Source organism: Nerophis lumbriciformis, linkage group LG29 (assembly GCF_033978685.3).
Source record: "Nerophis lumbriciformis linkage group LG29, RoL_Nlum_v2.1, whole genome shotgun sequence".
NCBI classification, from domain to species: Eukaryota; Metazoa; Chordata; class Actinopteri; order Syngnathiformes; family Syngnathidae; genus Nerophis; species Nerophis lumbriciformis.
The window spans coordinates 289057-315794 of NC_084576.2; the positions used below are offsets into that span (position 1 = coordinate 289057).

General features: G+C 39.1%; 1 protein-coding gene across 2 annotated transcripts in view; it reads left to right on the plus strand.

Moving 5' to 3' along the window:
* The window catches only part of LOC133572331 (uncharacterized), a 188490-nt gene that overhangs the window by 10481 nt on the left and 151271 nt on the right, over positions 1–26738 (plus strand). For both annotated transcript variants that reach the window (XM_072911902.1, XM_061925257.2), the window contains exon 3: positions 21907–22401. In XM_072911902.1, coding sequence (XP_072768003.1) covers positions 21907–22401 — 495 coding nt within the window. The remainder of the gene's footprint in view (positions 1–21906; positions 22402–26738) is intronic.

The window sequence follows — 26738 nt, forward strand, 5'->3', positions numbered from 1 at the left end:
GAGAGAAACCGTTGAGTTGCTCTGCGTGTGTTAAAAGGTTCAGGTATAATTATCAGGTCAGTAAACACAAGTGTGTAACAGTCATGGAAGCTGCAGGGATGTAAAAACACATCACTGATTGTGCTAAATGTAGTTTAAAAACACAGCATGTTTAATAAGAATGTATATTTGATGTTGTATGTAGTGCTTCTCATCTTCTAGTCTTATATGTTGTCCTGTACTTACTTTATAAGTTGTGTGCATGTATTGAATATTATATATGTAGCTACTATTTTATTCTATTTTCTCATCTTTGAAGAGAGGACATCTTATTATTTTCATTGTTTTTTTCCCACACATTTTTTCCATTGCATTTTATTTTTGTTATTATCCAATTAAAAGTATGAATGAATAAAATGGTTAACAAAATGTGGACTCTGGTAGATTAGCAGCATTGTTACATCATGGATGTTAACTACTGCAAAACAACAGAAGAAGAAAAAGGCTGAAGTTAGCAACACATCACTGAACTTTAGAGCCATCGTGAGTGGAGTTGCTTGTTTTTATTGCTGCATTTGTACTTATTTCACCTCGCATCTTCACTTTTAATCCTAAAGTCTTCTTCACATATATTGTTGTAGGCTTCTAGCATTTATGTTTCTGATGTGTGTGCGTAGTCTGTGGAAAGGGTTGTTGTCCCTTGTGGATCCAATTGTTCACTTGCACAGATACATCTTCATCATCATCATCATCACTGGTACAATACTAGACGAAACCTTAGCATTAATGTTTTAATATAAGTGTGACCTCATTATTCCTTGATAATAAGCCTAAAAATACAGATTTAAGCACTGTATTAGAGTGCTTCTTGTAGTACTCCAACTCGCCACACTGAGAAGTGGGGGCGATCATGAGCTAGCAGATGCATGTTGCTATCATGTTTTTTTGGGTTTTTTTTTCAAGTTTCAAGTTTATTCACAATACCATATAACAAATACAATAGTAGTGAAATATCATCATTTAAAGATGTTGGTAGGTGAAAGGATCCCCCAAATAAGCTAGAAGAAGCTTTTGACAGGGGGTCCAGAGGATAGTATATACATGGGATGATGAAACATGGTAGCAAGTACAACAATAAAAAACAAAACAAAAAACAACGCTATATGATTAACACAAGATAATAGTACTAAAGCAAGCATACACATACATACATACATACATTCATTCAACCATGCAAAACCCAACAGTAGTCTACCTCACATGAGGCATTAAATATAGGTGGTTAATAGATAAGTTTTTAGTTTCTTTTTGAAGTTGGAGAATGGATACAGCATCTTGAGGCTCTCATTAAGCCGGTTCCAAATCTTTGGTCCCCTGCATACAACACTTGGAGCGGTACAATCCAGTAAACCATGTTTCCCTGATATCAGATCTAAGTTAGGAGTGTTGTGGGCATGCTGGGGATGGTAGATAGGAACCAAGCTACAGAGCCTTAAATTCAGCCTGTAAATGACTTGATAGGTTAAACAAGCATTTTGATAAATATTGAACTCTGTCAGTCTTAAGAGATGATAATTATGGAATAGATGTGGAGTGGGGGCATTAAACTTGGACCATGACAGGGCCCGTATCATTTTCTTTTGCATAGATTCTAATTTGTGGAGGTAGGTAGGGAAGGTGTTACACCAGATGACATTACAGTAGTTTAGATGTGCTTCAAAGAGAGTTTTATATAGTGTGAGTAGAGCATAAAGAGGAAGATAATGACGAAGGTGAAAGAACAGGCCAACATATTTGGATAATTTGTTCAACAGATGGCTAATGTGACATTTGAAATTGAGGTATTCGTCAATGATGACCCCCAGGAATTTTGTGGAGTACACTCTCTGTATTTCCTGCCCATTGATGTTGATATGGCAGTGCTCAGTATTTGTCCGCTTTTTATTAGAACGAAATAGAATAACATTTGTTTTATTTACATTAAGTGAGAGCTTATTGCATTTGAACCAGGAATCCACTTTCACAAGCTCTGAATTGACAGTTACTTGTAGATGGTGTAGGCTCCTGTGTGAGGTAAACAAATTTGTATCGTCAGCAAAAATTATTTTATGAAAAGTTTCGGAGGAGTTTACAAAATCATTTATGTATAGGATAAAAAGGAGAGGCCCCAAGATGGATCCCTGGGGAACCCCATAATTGATGGTCATACAGGGTGAATTGTGATCATTGACGCATACACATTGCTGCCTTCCGTATAGGTAAGAGCGGAACCAATCGAGAGGTACCCCTCTGACACCATAGTGATATAGCTTATACAATAAGATCTCAAAGTCTATTGTGTCAAAGACCTTGGATAGATCCAAAAAAATGCCAATACCGCATTTTCCTTCTTCAATACAGTCATTGACCTTTTCCAAAAGGTCGAGTATAGCCGTACAGGTGGTGCTTTTTTTACGAAAACCATATTGGGAGGGGACAAGGATATTTAGTTTTTCCAGAAAGCCATTCAGTCGGTTATAGACCACTTTCTCAAATATTTTTGAAAATGTTGGTAAAATTGAAATTGGCCTATAATTGTTCATATTATTTTTATCACCTGATTTAAAAATTGGGATTATTTTTGCCACTTTGGACATTTTGGGTACAATGCCAGCACTAAGTGACAGGTTTATACAGTGACAGAGAGGATTTATGATCACATTTGCTATGGCTTTCAAGATTTTTGCTACATATCCCGTCCACTCCAGCTGTATGTGATGACTTTAGGTCCATAATGATCGTATAAAGCTCATTGATGTCGGTTGGCTGCATGAAAAAGGAGCTAGGGTAGCTGCCTGATAAAAATTCTTTAAAGGAATACCCTGGAGGTTGACCTATTTTACTGGATAGGTTTTCCCCAATAGAAGCAAAAAAGGTATTAAAACTATTGGCAAGATCAGCCCTATTTGACCCTGTATCCGGAACAACAGGGGCCTTATGTCCCTTGTTGAGAACAGTATTCAACACGTTCCATGTTCTCCTACAATCCCCCTGCGATGCTTGTAATAGTTCAGAATAATAGTTGCGCTTACTTTTCCTGATAATATGAGTTCATTTATTTCTATAATTTGTGTATTTTTCTTTGTGGACAGTAGTAGTTTTATCAGCGAGGAAGACAGCATTTGTGTTTACTTTTTTGTCAGATCCAAGTTTTAATGCTCTGCTGAATAAATGAATCACTATGGCTGCCAATATGGAGGATTATTTATATATTTAAGATTAAATACTTTCCTTAACAGGTAACAAAATGACACCACAAAAAGTGAACTAGCAGCAGGACTCAGTAAATATGTTATTAATATACTAATTAATTAATTATAAAGAGTAACATGACAGTGGAAATGTCACAAGAATTCATTAAAAAGTGGAAATTGGGAATGCTACATAAAATCCTTTAGTGATGTTTAAGATGCCGATGAAGGAGGTGGCACCGTGCAATAAAAAAAAGGGATATTTATTGATAAAAGAACAAAAAACGAGAGCAACAGGGAACTCTGAAGAAAACAAAACAAACTGCTGAAACCCAGCAAAACACTCACAGGAAATGTGGATCAGACGGCGTCCACAAAGTACGTGCGTACTAGAGATTGGCATCAAAAAGTATAGTCGATGGTCACCCGTGAACAAAGAATAATGTCCCGACAACGAAGGTAGCAAAAGGATCAATTTAAATAGTCTTGATTGCAAACAGAAAAAAGGTGAGGGGAAATATTCGGGGACAGAAGTGAAGCAGCCACAGGAAAACACCAACACAACCGGAAGAGCCGCCAAAATAAAAGCACAGGAAAGGAAGTAAAACAGTAACAAAAGGCAAACATAAGGCACGGCCTGGTGTCACCAGATGTGACGAATGGACTCTCAGAAATGAGCTGAGCCAAGATTGACACCCTGGATAATGAGGGATAAGCAATCTCGTGTCATGTCAGCACACTGTGACTGGAAGGCAGGATTGTTGTCTTTTATGTGGAGGCTACAGTCCGCATGAGAGAAGTGAGAACTACTTCTATCAATACAACTACTCTTACTTCATTTACATGTATTTTTTACTTACAAAATATACATTTTTTATTGACATTCAGCATCAGACATTCTTATCCATTACATCATGTTTGCATACATCATACATCTATTGTCTGCCCTAAAGGTCAAAATATTATTTTTGTTTATATCCCAAAGATGACACCTCTCACCCCCACAAAAAGAGAAAAACAGCCAAAAAACAAAACAAATTAAAGTAATAATAATATTATCAAATAAATAAATAAAAAAACAATAATGATATTAATAAAAAATTTGAAGACTCGAAGACTTCTATAGAAATGCAAAAACCGAGACTCCGATATCCCTCGCCCGGACGCGGGTCACTGGGGCCCCCCTCTAAAGCCAGGCCTGGAGTTGGGGCACGATGGCGAGCACCTGGTGGCCGGGCCTGTCCCCATGGGGCCCGGCCGGGCACAGCCCGAAGAGGCAACATGGGTCCCCCTTCCAATGGTCTCACCACCCATAGCAGGGGCCATAAAGGTCGGGTGTGTTGTGAGCTGGGCGGCAGCCGAAGGCAGGGCACTTGGCGGTCCGATCCTCGACTACATAAGCTGGCTCTTGGGAAGTGGAATGTCACCTCACTGTGGGGGAAGGAGCCTGAACTAGTGCCCGAGGTGGAGAAGTTCCGGCTGGATATAGTCGGAATCACTTCGACGCACAGCAAGGGCTCTGGAACCAGTTCTCTCGAGAGGGGCTGGACTCTCTTCCACACTGGCGTTGCACGCAGTGAGAGGCAACGGGCTGGGGTAGCAATTCTTGTTGCCCCCCGGCTCAAAGTCTGCACGTTGGAGTTCAACCCAGTGGACGAGAGGGTAGCTTCCCTCCGCCTTCGGGTGGGGGGACGGGTCCTGACTGTTTGTGCTTACGCACCAAACGGCAGTTCAGAGTACCCACCCTTTTTGGATACACTCGAGGGAGTACTGGAAAGTGCTCCCCCGGGTGATTCCCTTGTCCTACTGGGGGACTTCAACGCTCATGTTGGCAACGACAGTGAAACCTGGAGAGGCGTGATTGGGAAGAATGGCCGCCTGGATCTGAACCCGAGTGGTATTTTGTCTTTGGACTTTTGTGCTCGTCACAGATTGTCCATAACAAACACCATGTTCAAACATAAGGGTGTCCATATGTGCACTTGGCACCAGGGCACCCTAGGCCGCAGTTCCATGATCGACTTTGTAGTTGTGTCATCGGATTTGCGGCCTCATGTTTTGGACACTCGGCTGAAGAGAGGGGCGGAGATTTCTACATATCACCACCTGGTGGGGAGCTGGCTGCGATGGTGGGGGAGGATGCCGGACAGACCTGGCAGGCCCAAACGCATTGTGAGGGTCTGCTGGGAACATCGAGCAGAGTCTCCTGTCAGAGAGAGTTTCAATTCCCACCTACGGAAGAACTTTGAACATGTCACGAGGGAAGTGCTGGACATTGAGTCCGAGTGGGGACATTGAGTCCGAGTGGACCATGTTCCGCACCTCTATTGTCGGGGCGGCTGATTGGAGCTGTGGCCGCAAGGTAGTTGGTGCCTGTCGTGGCGGTAATCCTAGAACCTGTTGGTGGACACCGGCGGTAAGGGATGCCGTCAAGCTGAAGAAAGAGTCCTATTTGGTTCTTTTGGCTCATAGGACTCTGGAGGCAGTGGACAGGTACCGACAGGCCAAGCGGTGTGCGTCTTCAGCGGTCGCGGAGGCAAAAACTCGGACATGGGAGGAGTTTGGGGAAGCGACTTCCGGACGGCTTCGAAGCGATTCTGGAACACCATCCGCCGCCTCAGGAAGGGGAAGCAGTGCACTGTCAACACCGTGTATGGTGAGGATGGATGAGATCCGCCCGGAGTTCCTTAAAGGCCTACTGAAATGATTTTTTTTAATTTAAACGGGGATAGCAGATCCATTCTATGTGTCATTTCGCGATATTGCCATATTTTTGCTGAAAGGATTTAGTAGAGAACATCGACGATAAAGTTCGCAACTTTTGGTCGCTGATAAAAAAGCCTTGCCTGTACCGGAAGTAGCGTGACGTCACAAGTTGAAAGTCTCCTCACATTTCCCCGTTGTTTACAATGATGGCCGCCAGCAGCGAGAGCGATTCGGACCGAGAAAGCGACGATTCCCCCATTAATTTGAGCGAGGATGAAAGATTTGTGGATGAGGAAAGTGCGAGTGAAGGACTAGAGGGGAGTGGAAGCGATTCAGATAGGGAAGAAGCTGTGAGATGGATAGAGCCATACCGCTTTGAACCCGACGCTGACGGTGACGGTCAGGAGGACGCTGCTGATATTGATGCTGGAGTAGAACACGACATAGATCTTCTTCAGAATACAGAATGGTAAAATGTTATTTATTTATAGACTAGTTTTAGCTTGTGGCCTAGTCTTGCACTGTTACTGTTAGTGTTGCAACTTACACCCCAGGCCCAGGCCTATCTATAGACTAAGTATCTATCTTTGACACAATGTCAAACCTAATCAATTACCCATTATTTCTATGGGCCACAGCTCCATATACCGGCAATACTAAAAATATGCATGTAGATTAATAAGATCCACAATGATAATATTAATTATTGCACATGTTTTCAGATTGCAGGTGTCAATAATATGAATTGATTTACAAATATTATGAATATTTCTATTTCCAGGTGTACATGTCACAACTGTGTGAACATGGAGACAGTGGCTGAGTGTGCCTGCTGTCATGAGCTGGAGGCAGTGGCCAGAACAATGGAGCAGGAAGGGGTGGAGACCACCCTGGCTTTCAATCTGTGTGTCTGGATGAATGGCTGCTGCAGACAGCGTATTACGCCTACAGACAGCAATATGGCGTGCTGCAGCCACAGCAAAATGAGTGAGGCACTAATAAGTTTCAATCATTCTTTATTCTATCAACCTTTGGAAGATAAGTCAGAATGAGCACTTTCTTATTCTTATTCTGTGAAATGTACTGTGCTACAATGTACATGACATTATATATCATAGAAGTATTACATACATGGACCGGAGATGTCAACAATATTTACAATTTACTGCAACAGTAAATGACAAATGAATAGAATGCATGACAATGTCTTTTGCATCTCAGAGAACAGTGAGTCACTGTGTATCCATGTCCAGATAATAACAGGTGCCATCATTTGCTATCAACTATTCTGTACTTGCAGGCGGAGACGACACACAGCATATCGACAGTTTGTACAAATGTACAATACTTGATATTATTGCCTATTGTAGTCTTTTGACAGTATTGACACTATTGACAGTAATGTCAGTAAATGTACGATACTTTATACTGCAGAATAACTTGACTAGAACTTGAAGCAATAATTATATGTAGACTATTTTATTGTTAATTTATTTCATTGTTCATGGGGTAGTCCAGTGGTTCTCAAATGGGGGTACGCGTACCCCTGGGGGTACTTGAAGGTATGCCAAGGGGTAAGTGAGATTTTTTTTAAATATTCTAAAAATAGCAACAATTCAAAAATCCTTTATAAATATATTTATTGAATAATACTTCAACAAAATAAATGTTTAGAATGAAGTTGATGAATCCAGATGGATCTCTATTACAATCCCCAAAGAGGGCACTATAAGTTGATGATTACTTCTATGTGTAGAAATCTTTATTTATAATTGAATCACTTGGTTTTTTTACAACAATTTTTTTGTTTTTTCCCCCCAAATAATTCAAGAATGACCACTACAAATGAGCAATATTTTGCACTGTTATACAATTTAATAAATCAGAAACTGATGACATAGTGCTGTATTTTACTTCTTTATCTCTTTTTTTCAACCAAAAATGCTTTGCTCAATATAAGTGGACCCCGACTTAAACAAGTTGAAAAACTTATTGGGGTGTTACCATTTAGTGGTCAATTGTAGGGAATATGTACTTCACTGTGCAACCTACTAATAAAAGTCTCAATCAATCAATCAATCAAAAAAACATAGTAACAATGTTGTGTATTTACTGGCATTGTCCTCTAGAGGTCACTGATGTGTGCTCCTTTCCAGAGTCGTGTAGAGAGAGAGTTTGGCCAACCCGGGTTCAGAGTCGGTGTCTAACAAGGTGCCCTGTAGTCACCTGAGGGGATTTGAGCAATTAGAGAGAGTATGGCCAGGCAGTCTCCCAAATGATTGGTTAAAAACCCTTCACGTGACTACAGGGTGCCATGTTGGACACCAAATACAAAACCCTGTTGGCTATACTCTGTCTATACTCTCTCTGCACCTTTCTGGCCTCGGATGACACTCACTACGTCACATAAGGCAGTGTGAAAGTTACGTCCCTCGATAAAACATGTCTGTGTTGAAGTGAATGAATGAACTGGTATTGTGTTTTGCATATGGTGAATGTTTATATTCATGTTGGAGAAAGCAAAGCAGCAGGTTAACTAGTAGCTATTTCACTCTGGGCACATAATAACATAGGGCCCTTTAGTACTGACATTTGTGTGTGGATTGGATTAGTTCTGGCAGAAGAAGAGGCAACAAAGTTGGACCTTGGTATGCAAATATGTCCACTAGATGTCACAATAGCAATTATGTGTATCTTTGTAGATGATGCTACATATGTAAAAAAAAAAAATAAAAAAATCAAAGAAAATGAGCAAAGTGTATAAATAACATCATGTAAATTGATTTTTGATGTTATTTTTTTAGATGTAGATTGAAAATGAACACCAATGAGTTGACTGATGAACATTATCACATCATTTATTCAGAAAGTATAAATAAGGACAAATAAAGGTAGAATTCTATTAACAGCAACATTTAAGTGTAAAAAAACAACAACATTATGATGTGTACATTTTCAGAATGTGCTTGTTCTATTTTTAAACAAAGAAAACAATCTGAAGTTGTCTTTATTTTGAAGTTATCGTGCCGTGATTGTACCAGTCCGGCCCACTTGGGAGTAGATTTTTCTCCATGTGGCCCCCATCTAAAATGACTTTGACACCCCTGGACTAAATGTTTAGCTGGATGTAAACATCTAACATACATCTGTTGTTTTTCAGCCACTTACACACAAAGCCCCCTTTTATGGTCAGGATGTACACTCCTGACCCAGCACACACACGCAGACAGGGGGTAGGAATATCAAACTGATGGTTTGGCTTCTCCAAGGGAGGAGTGCCTCATCTTTTGACCTGACCTCCTCCATGTCCTGCAACCCTGAATAATGACGCTCGCTTGTAATAACGCAACTTTTGGCTCAGTAAAGTTAAAGTACCAATGATAGTCACACACACACACACACACTCAGTGTAGTGAAATTTGTCCTCTGCATTCGACCCATCCCCTTGTTCACCCCCTGGGAGGTGAGGGGAGCAGTGAGCAGCAGTGGTGCCGCACCCGGGAATCATTTTTGGTGATTTAACCCCCAATTCCAACCCTTGATGCTGAGTGCCAAGCAGGGAGGAAATGGCTCCCATTTTTATAGTTTTTGGTATGACTCGGCTGGGGTTTGAACTCACAACCTTCCAGTCTCAGGGCGGACACTCTAACCACTAGACCACATGACTTCTGTCACACTTCTGCTGTGTAAGAGTTATTAACTTGACTTAAATATGCTATATATGCTATATATTGTGTGTGTATATATATATATATATATATATATATATATATATATATATATATATATATATATATATATATATATATACAAAAGCCAAAAGCAGTGAAGTTGTGTAAATGGTAAATAAAAAGAGAATACAAAGTTTTGCAAATCTTTTTCAACTTATATTCAATTGAATGGACTGCAAAGACAAGATATTTAACGTTTGAACTGGAAAACATTATTTTTTTTGCAATTATTTGCTCATTTGGAATTTGATGCCTGCAACATGTTTCAAAAAAGCTGGCACAAGTGGCAAAAAAGAGTGAGAAAGTTGTGGAATGCTCATCAAAGACTTATTTGGAACATCCCACAGGTGAACAGGCTAAGTGGGAACAGGTGGGTGCCATGATTGGGTATAAGCAGCTTCCATGAAATGCTCAGTCATTCACAAACAAGGACGGGGCGAGGGTCACCACTTTGTCAACAAATGCCTGAGCAAATTGTTTAAGAACATTTCTCAAGCAGCTATTGCAAGGAATTTAGGGATTTCACCATCTACTCTCCGTAATATGGTAAATGGTAAATGGGTTGTACTTGTATAGCACTTTTCTACCTTTTTTTTAAGGAACTCAAAGCGCTTTGACACTATTTCCATATTTACCCATTCACACACACAAACACACACTGATGGCGGGAGCTGCCATGCACGGCGCTAACCAGGCCCATCAGGAGCAAGGGTGAAGTGTCTTGCTCAAGGACACAACGGACGTGACTAGGATGGTAGAAGGTGGGGATTGAACCAGTAACCCTCAGATTGCTGGCACGGCCACTCTCCCAACTTCGCCACACCATCCCCATATCATCAAAAGGTTCAGAGAATCTGGAGAAATCACTGCACGTAAGCCATGATATTACGCACCTTGGATCCCTCAGGCTGTACTGCATCAAAAAGCCACATCAGTGTGTAAAGGACATCACCACATGGGCTCAGGAACACTTCAGAAACCCACTGTCAGTAACTACAGTTGGTCGCTACATCTGTAAGTGCAAGTTAAAACTCTACTATGCAAAGCCAAAGCCATTTATCAACAACACCCAGAAACGCCGTCGGCTTCGCTGGGCCTGAGCTCATCTAAGATGGACTGATGCAAAGTGGAAAAGTGTTCTGTGGTCTGACAAGTCCACATTTCAAATTGTTTTTGGAAACTGCGGACGTCGTGTCCTCCGGACCAAAGAGGAAAAGAACCATCCGGATTGTTCTAGGGTGAAAGTGTAAAAGCCAGCATGTGTGATGGTATGGGGGTGTATTAGTGCCCAAGACATGGGTAACTTTATTATTTTTATTATTATTTATTTATTTATTTTTTGTAATAAAAAAAAATACAATCATGTGTGCTTACGGACTGTATCCCTGCAGACTGTATTGATATATATTGATATATAATTTAGGAACCAGAATATTAATAACAGAAAGAAACAACCCTTTTACTCAGTGGCCAAGTGGTTAGAGTGTCCACCCTGAGACTGGAAGGTTGTGAGTTCAAACCCCAGCCGAGTCATACCAAAAACTATAAAAATGGGAGCCATTTCCTCCCTGCTTGGCACTCAGCATCAAGGGTTGGAATTAAATGGGGGTTAAATCACCAAAAATGATTTCCGGGCGCGGCACCGCTGCTGCCCACTGCTCCCCTCACCTCCCAGGTGGTGAACAAGAGGATGGGTCAAATGCAGAGGACAAATTTCACCACACCTAGTGTGTGTGTGACAATCATTGCTACTTTAAATTAACTTGTGTGAATGAGGTAGGGAGGTTTTTTGGGTTGGTGTACTAATTGTAAGTGTATCTTGTGTTTTTTATGTTGATTTAATTAAAAAAATATATATATATATTTTGTATATATATATATATATATATATATATATATATATATATATATATATATATATATATATATATATATATATATATAATAAATGATAAATGGGTTGTACTTGTATAGCGCTTTTCTACCTTCAAGGTACTCAAAGCGCTTTGACACTACTTCCACATTTACCCATTCACACACACATTCACACACTGATGGAGGGAGCTGCCATGCAAGGCGCTAACCAGCACCCATCAGGAGCAAGGGTGAAGTGTCTTGCTCAGGACACAACGGACATGACGAGGTTGGTACTAGGTGGGGATTGAACCAAGGACCCACGGGTCGCGCACGGCCACTCTACCACTGCGCCACGCATATATATATATTTTTTTTGGTACCAGTACCGGGCCGCATAAGAATAAAAAAAATATATATATATATTTTTTTTTAATTCTTGTGCTGCCCGGTACCAATCGATCCACGGACCGGTACCAGGCCACGGCCCGGTGGTTGGGGACCACTGCTGTAGTGCACTAAATACGCTGTTAATGATTCAAAAGGTGGCCGTGATGACGCATCGTTTCTTTGGCTCTCCTGCGCATGACACATCTCGCGAGAGCAGAGTGGTACCGTCTTGTAACGTCAAGTGTGCCAACTGTCGTGAAAACACATCGACGGAGAAAGACGTGAGAAGGACGCTAATAGGGCAGGGCCGACATCCGGGCAACTGAGCTACATACGGGTTCTTCGAGCCATAGCAACCTGACTGGCGTTGAAAACAAACCGTCGCCATTACTCTTTAACCTGTCGACCTGCGCTGATTAAACCCGTCATTCTGCCTCCAAAATGCCAAAAAACTGTGTTGCAAACCACAACTGGAAACAGGGAAAACAAAGGTCGTATTTTGTTCTGCCAAAGCGTGCTAAAAGCCCACAGAGACGAGACAAATGGCTCGCAGCTTTACACCGGGAAAACGAGGACGGTTCTCACTGGAGTCCCCCAAAATCCAGGGTCGTGTGTTCGGATCACTTCGTTTCTGGTAAATATAAGGAACAAAAATCCACCTTCTTAACCACAACTTGGCTATACCGTCCATGCTAATGTTGAACCCGTTGAATTTTTACTGAATAATGTTCGACAGCTGAAGTTGTTGTTGTTGCACAACAATAACATACGGTATAAAGGCTATTTTCGAAAACCGGTTTCATTTAAATTTGCACTTAACGGTTGGGTTTTTAAAAACCAATAAACCCTATAATTTTCATGTTGCCATTTAATCAACTTTTCAAGACAGTCGTTAAATGCTGTCTGCAAGTCTCCTTTGTTGTAATCAAACATTACTTGTAGTTGTAGCCCTCAAATCTCTCAATATTTTGTCATTTTTTCCCTCTCAGGACGACCTGTAAAGAATCCCATGCACCTTGATTATGCACCATCCATCTTACCTCACCTGCCACAGAGTGGAAAGAAGGCATCCCATAGGATGGACAGTTATGAGCGACATCAACTGACAACTTCAAAGCGTGAATCGGCAGCAGAGAACTCAAAAAGTACAAAGAAACACTGTGGGAAACGACTACCTTTCAGTGATCTAACGGAAAGGACAAATGCGTGTGAAAACATTGAGCCTGCTGCAAAAACGCCTGTAATTTTAAATAAATAATTCAGTTAAAAAAAGGAACAGTAATTCAGCAAATAATAAATCATAATACTGAACTGAATTTGAATGAGCTCTCTACAGATATAATAAATATACAGATACTGGTAGCCACCGTGTCATCCTTATTATCATTTATCAACATACCTTGGGTGATTTAACCATTTTTATGTGATTTATTCGTTATATAACAACCGAAGCTAACAACCGACCTGGTGCGCTTGTGAGGTAGACATAAAGATTTCCAAATTCCATGTCCGGCCATTGTGTAGGATTATCAGTCCACGCATCTGCTGGAAGGCGGTAAGGGCAGTCGTTTAATCCAACTACAGAACATTTTAACTCGTATCTTAACCTAGCCTCACTGGAAAGACTATTTACATAATCATACGCCATTTAGAACAGTTTAAAATGCCGTGAAACCTCGTTAAATGCCTTTTCTGTCAATGCTGTGTTCGCTGTGAGCTGGTTTGTTTTCAACGAATTCAATATGGCGACCGGTTGCTAGGGGATTGGCAGGCGGAAGTGACGTAGGTCCGCCCTCGCCTATAACGTCCTCACCGTCAGACGCCATCTTGCTTTATCCTCGCCCTGTTTGCTTCGCGCGCAGTCTTGTCAGATCTCGCGAGAGAAACAAGTAAGCACCTCACTCTTCCAGATCTCGCGAGAGAAACAAGTAACCAGCTCTAAATATGACCTTATATTTATACATTGTATTTATTTACTCTAACCAACTATGAAATGATATAACATATATACAATGTGCTTCTGTCAGCAGCTACACTTTTCCTAACTAAGAGTTTCCCGCTTGTCTCCAACCCTTCCCCCATGCATTCCTGAGCTAAGATAAAAGGTGACACTCTCCTGTAAACAGACGGCCTTTGTCTTTTCAGGCCTCCAATAAATACTAAAAAAAAAAAAAAAGGTATTCTTTGAGAATTTCTTATTAAATAGGTTATTACATTGTAAAACAACAGACACTTTACCTTTGCTTGTCCTTATGTCCCTGCAAGATGATGTTATGTTTTGGACGCATGGCTGCAATGGTTGTGATCTCTCAGTTGCAGAATTTTACACCAGTAAAACCAGCAAAGCAGTAATTATAGTCTGCACATTGTGTTGTTGTTGAATGATATTTATCTGATTTAAAGTCAAACACAGTTTATATACTTGTCTGTCTATCTGTGTTGGCCCTGTGATGAGGTGGCGACTTGTCCAGGGTGTACGACGCCTTCCGCCCGAATGCAGCTGAGATAGGATCTAGCACCCCCCGCGACCCCGAAAGTGACACGCGGTAGTTGAATGGATGGATGGATCATTTGTTGCCGTGCTTTTTTGTGGAGACACCATGAAAACATACATTTAGAATGAATCGTTCATGACTTGCCCATCACTATGACTCTTTGGCCCCGCCCCTAAGTGACGCATGCGTGGAGGATATGCGCTTTGCTGCAAAGTCCCCCTTTACTCCACACGCACTTCTACGCCTCGCTACTAACTACACTTTATTCATCCTCCGTGTCAGGATAAACTCCACTCGTCTCAGTCAACTTTGGACATTATTAAGCCCGCTTAGCTTGTTACTTGTTTTAGCGCGTTAGTTAGCTTAGCGTGCTAGTTAGCTTAGCTTGCTAGTTGTTTTTGCGCGCTAGTTGGTTTAGCGTGCTAGTTAGCTTAGCTTGTTAGCTGCTAACAAAGAGACGCGGATTTGATCAACACATCGCTTAGTTAAGATCAAGTGTGAGTGTAAAGTGTTGTGATTGTGCGAAAATGTGTGAAAGAACAATAGCAGAGTACAAAGAGGAACTTTCTCGGACAAAGGAAGAAAACAAGAGACTACGTCAACTACTGGACGCTGTTTTCAAGAAACCTCAAGTTGTGTTACACATAACAGGTTTGTTTACTTCTTGCTCTCACATGTTTACTAACTTTATATTTCATTATTAACATGAACATGACGTGTTAGATTAATTGTGATTAATAGGTGTAGTCAGACACATGATTGTTATTGTGTTATTAATGTGATTATCAGACAGCAGTCATTTCCATTAGATAATGTTCAAATATAGGTGATTTGGCACACTTATAATTAAAATAACAAAAATAATGTTGTTTTTCATCAGATATGTACTAGTATTGTATATGTGGATGGGGGCCCTGCTTTGGAAATAATGTGTACCCCTTTCAGAGATCACATTTAGTTCCACTTCAAACATTCACATGATCCACAACAGTTTTGGAACTTTCTAACTCGGGGGAAAAAACGGGATCTCGTTGGAAGCGCGATGTATTGGGTATAACAAAATGGTGTCTGCCAATGTAGTTTACAATGTCACTATGTCAGTAGTTGTCAAACTTTTTTCACCAAGTACCACCTCAGAAAATACTTGGATCTCCAAGTACCACCATCATGAACAGCATTAAAATACAGTAGCATAGTAGGCCTTAATTATTCATTAAAAACGAGGAAGACATGTTATTTAACAAGTATATTTACTATTTTTAGTTACTCTAACATTACACACAATTTGAACAGCAACACTGTGTTTGCATGTAGGAAAATAAAACACTGTACTTAAATAATGAAATAATAATTGGCGTACCACTAGGTGATGCCTGCGTACCACAGGTTTTTTCATTTTTTTTTCATTTTTTTTTTATTGACATCCAGCATCAGACATTCCTATCCATTACATCATATTCACATAAATCATATATCTATTGTCTGCCCTAAATGTCAAAATATTTTTGTTTATATCCCACCCATACCACCCCCCCCCCAAAAAAGAAAGAAACAACAAAAAAAGCAAAGTAATATCTACAAATACATCGATTAAATAAACAAAGAAGAAAAAAAAGAAAAAAATAATAATAATCAGAAATAAAATAAAATATAAACAGATATATATATATATATATATATATATATATATATATATATATATATATATATATATATATATATATATATATATGTATATATAAATATATATATATAAATATATATTTACATACAGTATATACATACATATACACATATAGGGAGTAATCCTTTTTTTTTTTTTGCAGTACAATCACTAATTCGAAAAATTAAAGTCAGGTTAATGGGGTGTGACATAGTTGACACAGTTTTCCCAGTACGAAGTAAATTTCTCCAATTCATAATTAATAAAGGCAGTTATCTTCTCCATTTTATATGTGTCCATTGTTGTTTCCATCCATTGCTTCAAAGTTGGGCTCTCCTGGGATATCCATGTCCTAGTAATGGTATTTTTACAAGCCACCAGTAGGATATTCATGAAGTGTTTATCTTTCTTCAGCCAGTCCTGAGGTACATGTCCAAAAAACGAAGTTTTACTTTGGAGGGGTATTTCACGTTTGAAAATATCCTGTAGAGCTTGGTGTATCTCTTTCCAATAGTCCTTTATGGTGGAGCAGTCCCACAAAACATGGTAGTGATTTGCATTTGAATTCCCACAATTTCTCCAGCAGGCAGGGGAGTTGTTATCATAGTGACACTTCTGAAAAGGTGTAATAAAAAATCTGATCAAACTTTTCCAGCCAAACTCCCTCCACTTGGTGAGCTGGTACAAGTCCATTGATATTTCCATATTATTGTCCATTCTTCCTCAGATTTAGTTATCCCTCCTTCCTTCTCCCATTTTGTTTTAATATATGAAGTTGAATATGATTTCATATTCAACAGACCCTTATACAAGCATGAAACACTTCTATCAATAATTTCTGAATTGTAGGCTTTTGTAAACAGTTCAATCAAACATATACTCGTCTTTGTGACACTTTTCACCTTCATATTAACAAAATGCCGCAACTGCAAATATCGATAGAAGTCTTGGTTTTCTAATACATATGTCCTTTTAATAGTTTCAAAACTAAGCATTTTTTTAAATCTTTCATTACACTACATAAAACTGTTATACCCTTAGATATCCAGTCCTTAAATCTTGAGTCTAATTTATTAGGTGTAAACTCTGTATCATAGGCACACCATTTAAGAACTGCAATATCACTCTCGAGTTTGTATTCCTTTATGATCATTTTCCACACTTTAAGGGTCCATTTCACCCATGGGTTATCAATGTTATTTATGTGGGTTTGTAAATTGCTATCCGCCAGAATTGCTTGTATGGGGATGGAGGGCATTTCTTCTTCAATAATTTTCCATTGAGCAATGTATGACGGGTTGCACCAGCATATCACTGCTCTCATCTGGGCTGCAAAATAGTAATATCGGAGGCAAGGTAAACCCCATCCTCCCTTTTGTTTGACCAATTGTAAAGTTTTCAGATGAACTCTTGGCCTTTTACTTTGCCATATATACCTTGATAGCATTTTGTCCCATTCATTGACTTGGTTTTGGTTCATCTCTATTGGCAGGGTTTGAAATAAGTACAGCAGTCTTGGCAGTACATGCATTTTAATGGAATCAATTCTAGAACTAAGGCTAAAAAAGGAATTAAGTTCCATCTTGCTATGTCATCTTTTATTTTTTTATATATGGGTAGATAATTGTATTCTGATCATTTTGTTAGATCTTTTGGCAAATTAATGCCCAGGTATTTAATAGACTCTGTTTGCCATATCAGAGGGTAACTACTTCTGATTTCCCCTGGTGGGTTATAATTATATGAGAGTAGCTGGGTTTTACCTATATTGATTTTATATCCTGATAGTTGACCATACAGTTCAAATGATTGTATTAATTTAGGGAGCGAGTATGTTGGGTGTCCGAGGTAAACCAAAATGTCCTCCGCATAGCAGGCCAATTTATACTCCCTTCCTTTAATCATGATTCCCTTAATATCTTTATTGTGTCTAATAGACTGAGCTAATGGCTCTAGATATAATGCAAAGAGTAATGGTGACCATGCACATCCCTGTCTAGAGCCCCTTTCTAGGGTAAAACTGTTTGATAAGTATGCATTGACTTTAATCCTAGCAGTAGGATTGTTATATATTGCCTGTATAGTTTTAATGATTGTATCCTGAAAGCCGAATTTATATAAAACTCTGTAAAGAAAATTCCAATTGACCGAATCAAAGGCCTTTTCAGCATCCACACTTATAACAATTGCTTGGATGTTTTTTCTTTGTATATGATCCATAATATGTAGTGTCTTTCTTATATTATCTTGTGTTTGTCGTTGATGTATAAAACCTGTTTGATCATTATGTATCAATATAGGTAAGAAATCTTCTAATCGTTTGCCCATAATGGAAGTACATAGTTTATAATCTACATTGAGAACCGATATTGGCCTGTAAGATCCACATTCAATTATATCCTTGCCTTCTTTTGGTATAGCTGAGATAATTGCCTCCCTCCAACTAAGTGGCGTTTGTGCCTTTTTTAAGACCCAATTCAGTGTGGGGAGTAAAACAGGTATTCATTATTTTTTAAATTCCTTATACCACTCAGCTGTGTAACCGTCTGATCCTGGCGATTTACTTAATTTAAGCCTACTAATTGCAACTTTTAATTCATTTTCAGTTATATCTGCAGATATTGTTTGGTTTTGTTTTTCATCTAAAATAGGTAAATCCAGAGAGTTCAGGAAGCTGTCAATTTGGGTTATCCTCCTACTAGAGACCTCAGAGTATAAAGTTTTATAAAAATGTTCGAAGGCTTCCTGAATTTCATTTGGTTTAGTTTTTATCTCTTTTGTTCTTGGATCCCTCATTTTATGAATGGTGTTTTCCGCTATCCTTTTTTTAGTTTCCAGGCCAGTATTTTCATAGACTTAGAGCCACTTTCATAGTGTCTCTGTTGCAAAAACATTAGATTTTTTTTAATTTCTTGTGTGGCCAAACTGTTCATTTCATTCCTAGTATTTCTTATTTCCCTTAATGTATCCTGTGCCAAATCTAGTTTGTGTTTTCTTTCTAATTCTTTTAGTTGTTTTTTTTTAAGTCATTTGATTTTGTATTCTCATTTTTTTTCTTAAATGAAGATATTGCTATAATTTTCCCTCTTAAAACAACCTTCAGAGTGTCCCATAGTATGGGAGGTGAAACCTCTCCTGTGTCATTGAACTCCAAGAAGAGACTAATTTCAGATGTAATTTGTGTCTTAAAGGATAGGTCATTCAGCAGACTTGAGTTTAGTTTCTATGTATTATTTTTTGCCCTCAGATTAAAGTCAATAGATAGGTATATAGGTGCATGGTCACTTAGATCTATCGTCCCAATTTCACAGGTACATATTTTATCTTTATCCTTTCCAAATGTTAGAAATAATCTATTCTTGTATGAAGACAGTGCGGAGCAGAGAAATAAGCATAATCCCTTCTGTCTGGGAAAAAGTCTCGCCATGTGTCAATTAAGCCTACTTCCTCAAAAAGTGTGTTTATTTTCTTATAAAGGGGTTTCACGTTATGTATTTTTATACTAGATGAGTCCAATTTTGGCTGTAAATGTATATTTAAATCCCCACCCACCACAAATCAAAAGACCTTTGGTTTCCGTTACCATAATATTGGTGATTTTTTGGAAGAAATGAATATCACTCCCAGGGGGTGCATAGACATTCAATAAGGTGATTGGGTTCCCATCTATCTTTCCCTTTACTAAAATAAATCTACCCTCCTTATAACCAAATTCCAGTACTTTTTCAAAATGTAGCTTTTTTGAGATGATGATTGTAACTCCTCTCCTATGTCCTAATTTATATGACGAACAAAACAAATGAGTGAAGCCCATTCTCTTTAGTTTTACATGCTCCTTGTCAGTCAAATGGGTCTCCTGTAAATATACTATGTGGGCTTGTTCTGTCCTCACCTTCGATAATATTTTATTGCGTTTAATTGGGTTCAATAGCCCATTAACATTAAACGATGCACATTTTACTTTGTCACTAACCATATGTATTTACTTGTAAGTGTACCAATAAAATATTCAAAATAAAACCTAGCAAGTCTACTCCCATAACGAAAACAACTGAAATAACATAAATAAAACAAAGCAAAATAACTAAAGAAAATTAAAAAAGAAAAGTGTAGTTCCAAGGCAGGGGTCTCTAATAGATGCCCCTGAGTTGGGCTAGATAAAACGTCTGGCTGTGGGGGAAATCCTCTCTCAACTAAGGGCTGAGGGCCCCCATCATGGTACTTGGTAGAAAGAGAAAACAATTCTCTGTTCATTACATAGATACATCACTCAGTTGTATATATTCTCATTTAGCTGGGGTTATTATATAAACGTAAATGTCTTGGAGTGAATTTAAAGTCACCTGTTTTCATAGTCGAGTAGTTTGTTTTCTTGCTGATGAATTACTTGTATCATGTTGTTCAACACATACTCCACGTTTTGAATCCGGCCCTCCACCTTCTCGATTCGCTCCTCTGTGTCTGTTATTTGTTGTTTAATGTTGGTGAGCTCGGATTTAATATCGTTCAGCTGTTCTTTTAGGTCTTTTTGAAAGTCCCGAATCTCCTCCAGAACTTGGACTAAACCTTCGGCGTCCGCCTCCTTTGAGCGAGGGTTAGCGTTAGCACCGCCATCTTGTAGCTTTACAGGTGAGCTGTTTGCGGACACAGAGCTTTCCTCATTTACAGGCTCTGCAACAATATTTCCTCGATTTCCTCTGGTTTTCCCCATTCTTGCCCCTTTTGTTTATTCAGAGATTATCTAAAAATTTGGCATTTTACGGTCTAACGGGGCAAAATAACTTTTCTCACGAGGGAGATGTTACTCTAAGCTGCCATTCAGCTTGATGACGTCACCGGAACTCCTCAGACTCAGTTCTATGTTTTTTATGGGTACAGAAAATGATGGAATGATCACTTAAGCCGCATACAGTAGTTCCACTTGTGGTGATCTTAGACTGGTCAGAAGTAACAACGAGGTCTATGAAGGTTTAAAAGGACTCACTCACCCTGGTAGTTTGCTTAATGAGCTAAGTGAGACAATGTTGGTGGCACAGCTTAGTGAAGGTTTTAAAAATGGGTGCATCCTTTCAGGACATATCTGTGTTCCAGTCCCTAAGAAGATGTAAACCTGTATCAACATGTTTACACAAAACTCACACACTCACTAAATACATTTTACACTGTAATCAAATCTAATTAAAGTTATAATTTCACTTCCTGATTCTGACTTACATGCAACAATAAGTGAAAGTAAACATTTATTTTCAACAACCAAAGTAGTCAACACTTGAATTATTAAAAGAACATAAAGGTGACTGACTTTCTTTCCGTGTGTTGTAGATGGTCTACAATTCCTAAAGAGGAATTGTTGATGGAGATACTCCATAAAACAGCACATAGGAAAACATGATTTTGTTCAAAGTTCCTTTTGACCCAGCCAACAAAATGACTACCCAAAAGTATTCTACATGATAACAAAAACATCCATGAATGTTTTTTTAAGTGATTTTGGAGTAAGATTTTTTTTATTTCCATGATAATGAAGTTATGGTAATGACAATCTCAATATTTACAGACTTTACATCAGTGAAGTTAAGAATGCCTCAATCAATGCTGCCTCGTACTTATAAAACATTTCAAATTGACCCCCATCAAATTTTCAAGTCTGTTTTTGTACTCACTGTACCACTTTTGAATTAATTTTAGGACAAAAGGTGGTATTTCCTGTGTTTTTATTGGTTGTTTTGCTACACACTTTTAACACAACACACAAAAGAACAGAAATAATCTCATTGTGTTAACAGTGTAAGTCCAAAACTATTTATATTCTCTCTTTATCGCTTATCATTTATCTTATTGACTTATTTACCCAACAGACATCCACCAGCCCCCCCACATGAAAGAGGAAGAGGATGATCCACAGCCCACCCACATAAAAGAGGAAGAGGGGGATCTACAGCCCACCCACATGAAAGAGGAAGAGGATGATCCACAGCCCACCCACATGAAAGAGGAAGAGGGGGATCCACAGCCCCGCCACATGAAAGAGGAAGAGGATGATACACAGCCCCCTCACATGAAAGAGGAAGAGGGGGATCCAGAACCCACCCACACGAAAGAGGAAGAGGATGATCCACACATGAAAGAGGAAGATAATGATCCACAGCCCCTTCACATGAAAGAGGAAGAAGAGGATCCACACATGAAAGAGGAAGAGGAGGATCCACACATGAAAGAGGAAGAGGAGGGAGAGTGTGTTGTAGGGCAGGAGGAGGATGATGTCAGCAAGTTTCCACTGACTGTTGTCTCTGTGAAGACTGAAGAGCATGAAGACAAAGCACCTGAGTCCTCACAGCTTCATCACAGTCCAAGTAAGCACATATCATTTTATTCTCAGGGCATTCAATCCATCACAACTGGACTGTTCACTTTGTCTTAGAAGACTCATCCAAGTAGGCTTCATCACTTCATGCTCATACACTTCAAGTCTTAAATCTAATCATTGGAATTTAGAGGGGAACTGCACTTTTTAGGGGATTTTTCTATCGTTCACAATCATTATAAAATACATGATGGTGGATATATAAAATAAAAAAATCACATTCTAACTAGGGCTGGGCGATATGGCCTTTTATTAATATGTGGATATGTTTAGTCCATGTCACGATGCACCATATATATGTGGATCTGTTTAGTCCATGTCACGATACACCATATATATGTGGATATTTTGCGTTAGCCTTGAATGAACACTTGATGCATATAATGACAGCAGTATGGTGATTTTATGTGTCTACATTAAAATATTCTTCTTCATACTGCATTAATATATGCTACTTTTAAACTTTCATGCAGAGAGGGAACCACAACTAAGTCAATTTAGCAAAAGTGTATTTATTAAACAGTTATTAAGCAGTGGCACAAACATTCATGTCATTTCAAAACAGAAAATGCAAGATTGTCAGAGATATTTTAAAACAAGCTATTAGTGCACTTTTGTGCATGATGTCACTAAGATGACATATCAAAACAACACTAAATTAAAGTGCACTTTTTGTACCGAACGTCACTACAGTAGTTTAAAACAAATAAAGTGCACTTTTGTGCATGATGTCACACAAGATATTTTAATAAGTGTCAAGTAAAAATGAGCTGCATAATAGGAAATCAAATAGTGTATGTCCTTCACTATGTGGTAGGTTCCTGCGGACGTTATCTCCTTCTGTTGTTGACTATTTGTTTCATACGGTGTTGATCTGGAAATGGTTGCTTTGGCATTTTGTGGGTGTGGCACTGAACGGAGATGTTGACATGCGGAGTTTCAAGCACTCTTCATTCTCTAGCGGGTGACATTTCAAATGATGCTACATTAGCAGTGCTGCTACTTTTTGTAGCAACGCTTTTGCCGCATACTTGTTCACCATCTACCCGCTTGAAGCCAAACCACCGCCAGACGATGGACCCCCTGCTGTTTGTCTTGGGAATTAATTCTGCCTTCATTTGTTACCAGATTGGCACCTTCTTTCTCTTGTATTACCACTAGCACCCCAGCTAACGTTACCATGCCGCTACCTGTCTGCTCCGTGAGAGCGTATGACGTTGCACACGTGACAGTATGTGACGTATGTAAGAAGGTGCGCTTGTTTTATGTCTCTGTGAGAAGGAGAGACAAGAAAGAGTGAGAAGAGCCTGTAGTGTAATGCCTGCAGCTAAAAGCAACTGTGTGAGAACGTATACTCCAATATCACCATATACCGTATTTTCCGCACTATAAGGCGCACCTAAAAACCACAAATTTTCTCAAAAGCTAACAGTGCGCCTTATAACCCGGTGCGCTTTATTACGATTCATTTTCATAAAGTTTCGATCTCGCAACTTCGGTAAACAGCCGCCATCTTTTTTCCCGGTAGAACAGGAAGCGCTTCTTCTTCTACGCAAGCAACCGCCAAGGTAAGCACCCGCCCCCATAGAACAGGAAGCGCTTCTTCTTCTACTGTAAGCTACCGCCCGCCCCCGGAAGAAGAAGAAAAAACGCGCGGATATCACCGTACGTTTCATTTCCTGTTTACATCTGTAAAGACCACAAAATGGCTCCTACCAAGCGAAAAGGATCCGGTTCATAAAAAGACGCAATCTCTCCATCCGCACACGGATTACTACCGTATTTCACAGCAACTGATATTCCTGTGAACCGCACTGTGGAACGGGAGCACGTACGGTGAATATTCGCACCACAGGGAATGAGAAGTCATCCTTCACTGTGGTTCTAGCTTGCCATGCTAACTTCCACCCATGGTGATATTCAAAAGGAAGACCTTGCCAAAAGAGACCTTTCCAGCCGGCGTCATCATAAAAGCTAACTCGAAGGGATGGATGGATGAAGAAAAGATGAGCGAGTGGTTAAGGGAAGTTTACGCGAAGAGGCCGGGTGGCTTTTTTCACACAGCTCCGAAGGCGAACACACCTTCACTAAGACGGGCAGACAGCGCCGGACGACATACGCCAAAATTTGCCAGTGGATCGTAAATGCCTGGGCAGATATTTCGGTCACAACTGTGGTCCGAGCTTTCCGGAAGGCAGGATTCACAGAACTACTGGACAACAGCGACACTGACTCCGATGACTTCGACGAGACGGAACCGGCCATTTTGGATCCCACGCTTGCGCAACTTTTCAATTCGGACACCGAAGACGAAGAATTCGAAGGATTTACGAATGAAGAATAACTTCAGAAGGTGAGCGCTATGTTTATTTTGTGTGTTGTGACATTAACGTTCGAGCAACATTATGTTGCTATTGCTCTACACCATTTTGAATTTTACTATGTTTGTGATTGCACATTTGCGTACATTTTGGGACAGAGTTGTTAGAACGCTGGTTTTCAATATATTATTAAAGTTTGACTGAACTATCTGACTGTTTTTTTGACATTCCCTTTAGCGCAGCGTAGGCGCGGCTTATAATCCGGGGCGGCTTATTGGTGGACAAAGTTATGAAATATGTAATTCATTGAAGGTGCGGCTAATAATCCGGTGCGCCTTATAGTGCGGAAAATACGGTAGTCATTTTCTGTATCGTACAGAGACAAACCCACGATATATCCAGTATATTCCATATATCATCCAGCCCTAATTCTAACTCATAAATATAAATAAAAGACCATTTGCAATGGAGCCAATGGGAGGTCCTCTATAACTATCCAAAATACACCAACAATACTCCATTTGCATTATGTGGCTTGAATGTCCACCAAGTGTTAGTTGAGTTGAGTTGAGTTTATTTGGAACATGCAAGCATACAACATGATACATCACACATGCATGCATACAACATGATACATCACACATGCATGCATACAACATGATACATCACACATGCATGCATACAACATGATACATCACACATGCATGCATACAACATGATACATCACACATGCATGCACACAACATGATACATCACACATGCATGCATACAACATGATGCATCACACATGCATGCATACAACATGATACATCACACATGCATGCATACAACATGATACATCACACATGCATGCATACAACATGATACATCACACATGCATGCATACAACATGATACATCACACATGCATGCATACAACATGATACATCACACATGCATGCATACAACATGATACATCACACATGCATGCACACAACATGATACATCACACATGCATGCATACAACATGATGCATCACACATGCATGCATACAACATGATGCATCACACATGCATGCATACAACATGATACATCACACATGCATGCATGCAACATGATACATCACAATTTCCAGTTTGTCTTTTCAACATGTTGGAAAAGGAGTAGGAAGAAGCAGAGCTTATTTAATTCTACCCCTTTTCTTTTACGTAACAGTTGCTAACACTTTAGTTCACTTCCTGTTCTCAATGTATTCACAATATACTCCATAAGTAATCACAATAAAAATAAATAAATAATAATGAGTGAAGTAAGTTATATTTCATATGGTGAGATGAGTAAGATGATGTAAAAAATGAATGATGGATGAAATAAATTGAGAATGTTTATCTTCTTCTTTGTACTTTGTAAACACTTTAAGTGTGAAGAGTTTCTTGAAGTGGATCATATTAGTACATTGTTTGATTGCTTTGCTTCATCCATTCCATCATTTAATTCCACATACTGATATACTGAAGGTCTTAAGTGTTGTACGTGCATACAAATGTTTTAAATTACATTTTTCTCTAAGATTATATTTCTCCTCTTTAGTAGAGAATTGTTGTACATTCTTGGCTAGCAGGTTATAGTTTGCTTTGTGTATCATTTTAGCTGTTTGCTAATTCACTATGTGGTGGAATTTCAGTATTTGTGATTCAATAAATAAATAGTTTGTATGTTGTCTATATCCAACATGATGTATTATTATAACTGATCTTTTTTGTAACACAGTTAATGAATGAAGTGTACTTTTGTAGTTATTTCCCATATTTCTACACAATAAGTCAGATATGTAACACTAGTGAGCAGTAGGGAATATGAAGTCATTTTTGGTCTAGAACATGTTTTGCTTTATTCATTATTGACGTGTTTCTTGCTACTTTATGTTGTATATTTTTTACATGAGATTTCCAGTTCAATTTATCATCAATTATTATACCTAGAAATGTGGTTTCATTTACTCTTTCAATGTCTATTCCGTCTATTTG